The sequence below is a fragment of the Austrofundulus limnaeus genome, unplaced genomic scaffold (assembly GCF_001266775.1).
Source record: "Austrofundulus limnaeus strain Quisiro unplaced genomic scaffold, Austrofundulus_limnaeus-1.0 Scaffold8, whole genome shotgun sequence".
In the NCBI taxonomy this organism is placed as follows: Eukaryota; Metazoa; Chordata; class Actinopteri; order Cyprinodontiformes; family Rivulidae; genus Austrofundulus; species Austrofundulus limnaeus.
Window position 1 is genome coordinate 1312298 of NW_013952410.1, and position 3504 is coordinate 1315801.

At 46.5% G+C, this 3504-nt stretch overlaps 1 protein-coding gene across 1 annotated transcript; it reads left to right on the top strand.

Moving 5' to 3' along the window:
* Nucleotides 1-569: 569 nt before the first annotated feature.
* her6 (hairy-related 6) lies at nucleotides 570-2204 on the top strand. The gene is made up of 4 exons (XM_013999728.1): nucleotides 570-868; nucleotides 965-1060; nucleotides 1147-1234; nucleotides 1351-2204. The coding sequence occupies exons 1-4, from the start codon at nucleotides 761-763 to the stop codon at nucleotides 1890-1892; spliced, it is 834 nt and encodes a 277-aa protein (XP_013855182.1). The 5' UTR covers nucleotides 570-760; the 3' UTR covers nucleotides 1893-2204.
* Nucleotides 2205-3504: the final 1300 nt, after the last annotated feature.

Below are 3504 nucleotides of genomic sequence, written 5' to 3' on the forward strand. Positions count from 1 at the left end.
GCTCATAAAACATCCTGGCACGTGCTCCACACTCACAACACCGACAGATGATTAAGTGGCAAGGGGAAAAAAAAGTGCCACAGACTCAGGACGTGTGTAATATGAAGAGTATGTTAAACATCAGCTTTGAAGTTGTCATCTTGCACAAAATAATTTATTCTGGTAATGAATTAAACTAAAAGTTATTCTGACCGGAAAGTTGCGACAATTTTTTGGGGGATTTTTGGAGGAAAGTCAGAAGCCTGTATGGTTTTTAATGTATATATCCTCCTTTTATTCAGTGTTGTTTTCCAGCTTTATGTGACGGGTCTCTCTCTCCCTGTGCCCGCGCTGTTAATGTGTAAACGCCGCGATGATTGAAGGCTGCAGACAGTTTTCCCCGGCTGCGCCCTGAACCCGCCAGCTCCAGCGGCCAAACAACCAATGGGAGGGCGCCGACCACGAGCCGTCCTCCCTCGGGCCGCGTGTCCCTCGCCCTGATTGGCTGAAAGTTACTGTGGGAAAGAAAGTTTGGGAAGTTTCACACGAGCCGTTCGCGTGCGGCGAGAGATATAAATACGAGGCACACGCGGAGAGCCCCACAGAGGCTGCGCGCGCTCCTGGTGGCTGCCGCTGCTGCGCGACGCTCCGACGGATTCTCAGGATTCTCTTTTGGGAACTTTTGAAACATCATCTCATTTGTTTGTTTTTTTTACCCCTCACACACCAGTGGATCCTAATTTGCTGTGGCTTTGTGGGATATTTCTAATATTTGAAAAAGATGCCCGCCGACATGATGGAAAAGTCCTCATCCTCTCCGGTTGCTGCAACTCCGGCGAGCATGAACACAACGCCGGATAAACCCAAGACAGCTTCTGAGCATAGAAAGGTTGGTGTCCTTTACAGTCAAACAACCTTAATGAATTTATTTTGCTTGGAATCGGAGGGGTTTTTTTTAAAACAGTTTTCTTGGTTTTATTTTCAGTCATCAAAGCCGATTATGGAAAAGAGGAGAAGAGCCAGAATCAATGAGAGTTTGGGTCAGCTGAAAACTCTCATCCTGGATGCGCTTAAAAAAGATGTAGGTACTCATATATGAGCTCCACGGTATCATGTCAACCTGAACACGAGCGCGTGATGTTAACCAGGTGTGTTTAATTCCCTCAGAGCTCCAGGCACTCTAAACTGGAGAAGGCGGACATCCTGGAGATGACGGTCAAACACCTCCGGAACCTCCAGAGGGCTCAGATGACGGGTAAGCAGAACTTGATATCTTTTTATTCCTTCTCCCTCTCTCCCTCTGTGCGCTTTAAATAATCCACAAACCTGCTGCCAGACTCGAGTCTGATTTGAATGTTTCCCCTCCCGCAGCCGCGCTGAACACAGACCCCACGGTTTTGGGGAAATACCGCGCCGGATTCAGCGAATGCATGAATGAAGTGACGCGGTTTCTGTCCACCTGCGAGGGCGTCAACACCGAAGTCAGGACGCGCCTCCTGGGCCACTTGGCCAGCTGCATGACGCAGATCAACGCCATGAACTACCCCAGCCAGCATCAGCACCAGCATCAGCTGCCTCCCGCCGCCGGACCGACTCATCCCTCCTTCGGCCAGTCCATGGTGCAGATCCCCAGCTCGTCCCCGCAGGTCCTGCCCATGAACCCGGTGTCCTGCAAAGGGGGCTCCTCGCCCCCCGCTTTGCCCCCAGACGCCACCAAAGTGTACGGCGGGTTTCAGATCGTGCCTGCCACGGACGGACAGTTTGCGTTCCTCATACCCAACGCGGCGTTTGCGCCGAACGGCCCCGTCATCCCGGTGTACGCCAACAACGTCAGCACGCCGGTGCCGGTTCCGGCTGTGGTTTCCCCCGGAGCTCCATCAGGCAACACGGACTCAGTGTGGAGACCGTGGTGAAAAAACAAAAACAATAGGACCACAATAAAGACTTGACATGTATTAGTTATCTCTTTGCTAGAAAGTCGTTTTCATCTTTTTTTTTCTTCTTGTAAATGGAAAAGATGCACTATATTTGTACAGCTAACAAGGGAAGTAAAAGTTCATATTGAAATGGGATTTGTAATGTGGAAGTCCGTTCACTGCATTTTTCATAAATATATAATTGAGTTGTATTTTTTACTGTGTGGAGCCAAAGAAATGTTCAATGCTCTTATGCTGTTCTTCGTTTTGGAAGACAAAAATAAATTTGTAAAAAATGTGAAAAACAAAGGTTGTTGTCCATGCGCTGCTTGTTATAGAAACAATCTGATGTCATTTTTTAAAAAAATTCATAAAAATGTGCAGAATGTCTTCAGTTTTCAAACTTAAACTTAACGATTCTGTGCGTAAAACCAAAACTGACCGGTGCCATSCTGTTTGATTCTGAGTATGGCTAAAAGTCAACACGCTTTGTTTTTTAAAAGTTTAAAATAGATTAAAGAGGTTCAAAATGCACACTTACAAAGCCTGCAGTTTCAGCAATTACTTTAAATAGGCTATAAACTTGAATTTAACTGCGCGCAAAAATGAGGTTGCTTTTTGTCCAAAAGCGAACAATGGATAAAAAAAATTGTCTTATTAGAAATGATTCAGATTATCAGTAAGTTTGGTCACATTAAAATCCCCTGACCTCAGTGTTTCKCTCTGACAGTCCAGCTGTTTGAGCTCGCCTGGAAGTTTAAAGACTTTCAGAGGTCACTCACGCCATCTAGCAGCAGAAAGCGACATTGCAGCCTGATTGGAAACAGGATCAATAAAGTCCAGTTCCAAGTTGCTGCTGATGATGAGGTTTGAGGAGATTTAGCTGCTTTTGAAGAGAGAGCTGAGACCAGACAAGTACCTGGTGTTTATTTTCTTGGAGCTTTTTTTTAATCTTGACATCAAGATTAAAACAGCTTGTTGATTTTGAAGAACCTTGGAATATTCTGAGTCAGGAAAGCAGCCAAATATTCACTTTAACAATCTGTGAGTAATCTGAACTGATCCAGACGCTAAAAAACAGGATCATTTTCAGTCTTTCTTATTGCTTTTCATTCAGATTTCACTGGAGCAGCAGCATTAATCTCCTGATGCTATAGAACAAGTTGGACCCTCGGGCCTGGTCTTTAATCAGGCCACAGTTCCTCGGTGTGTATGTGTGTGTGTGTGTGTGTGTGTGTGGGGGGGGGGGGTCGACAGAAGAATGACACGATAAACACATCGCCAATGAGCCATGTGGTAGCGCTCTGCTCTGCCCAGGTGTGTGTGCCCCCCTCCAGCTATTCAAGTGTGGCCCTTTCTTTGAAGGGGTAGGCGTGTGTGTGCGGGGAGGGGGGGGGGGCATTGCAGGTGTTTGCAATTATCACTGCGCTAAGAGGCACAAAGTGTGGATAAGTGCCATCATTTTGAATTTCCATCACACCTTTTTTACAGAGGGGGCCATGTTTCCTGATTTGATTGGAGCCATGTGTATGCTCATGCTTGTGCGTGCATGTTTTGTGTGTGTGTGTGTGTGTGTGTGTGTGTGTGTGTGTGTGTGTGTGTGTGTGTG

Excerpts from the sequence above, each read along its gene's own strand:
- her6 (XM_013999728.1), top strand. The coding sequence starts at position 761 with ATGCCCGCCGACATGATGGAAAAGTCCTCATCCTCTCCGGTTGCTGCA. Across the intron at positions 869-964 it reads CAGCTTCTGAGCATAGAAAG|TCATCAAAGCCGATTATGGA; the intron begins GTTGGTGTCCTT and ends TTTTATTTTCAG. Across the intron at positions 1,061-1,146 it reads TGGATGCGCTTAAAAAAGAT|AGCTCCAGGCACTCTAAACT; the intron begins GTAGGTACTCAT and ends TAATTCCCTCAG.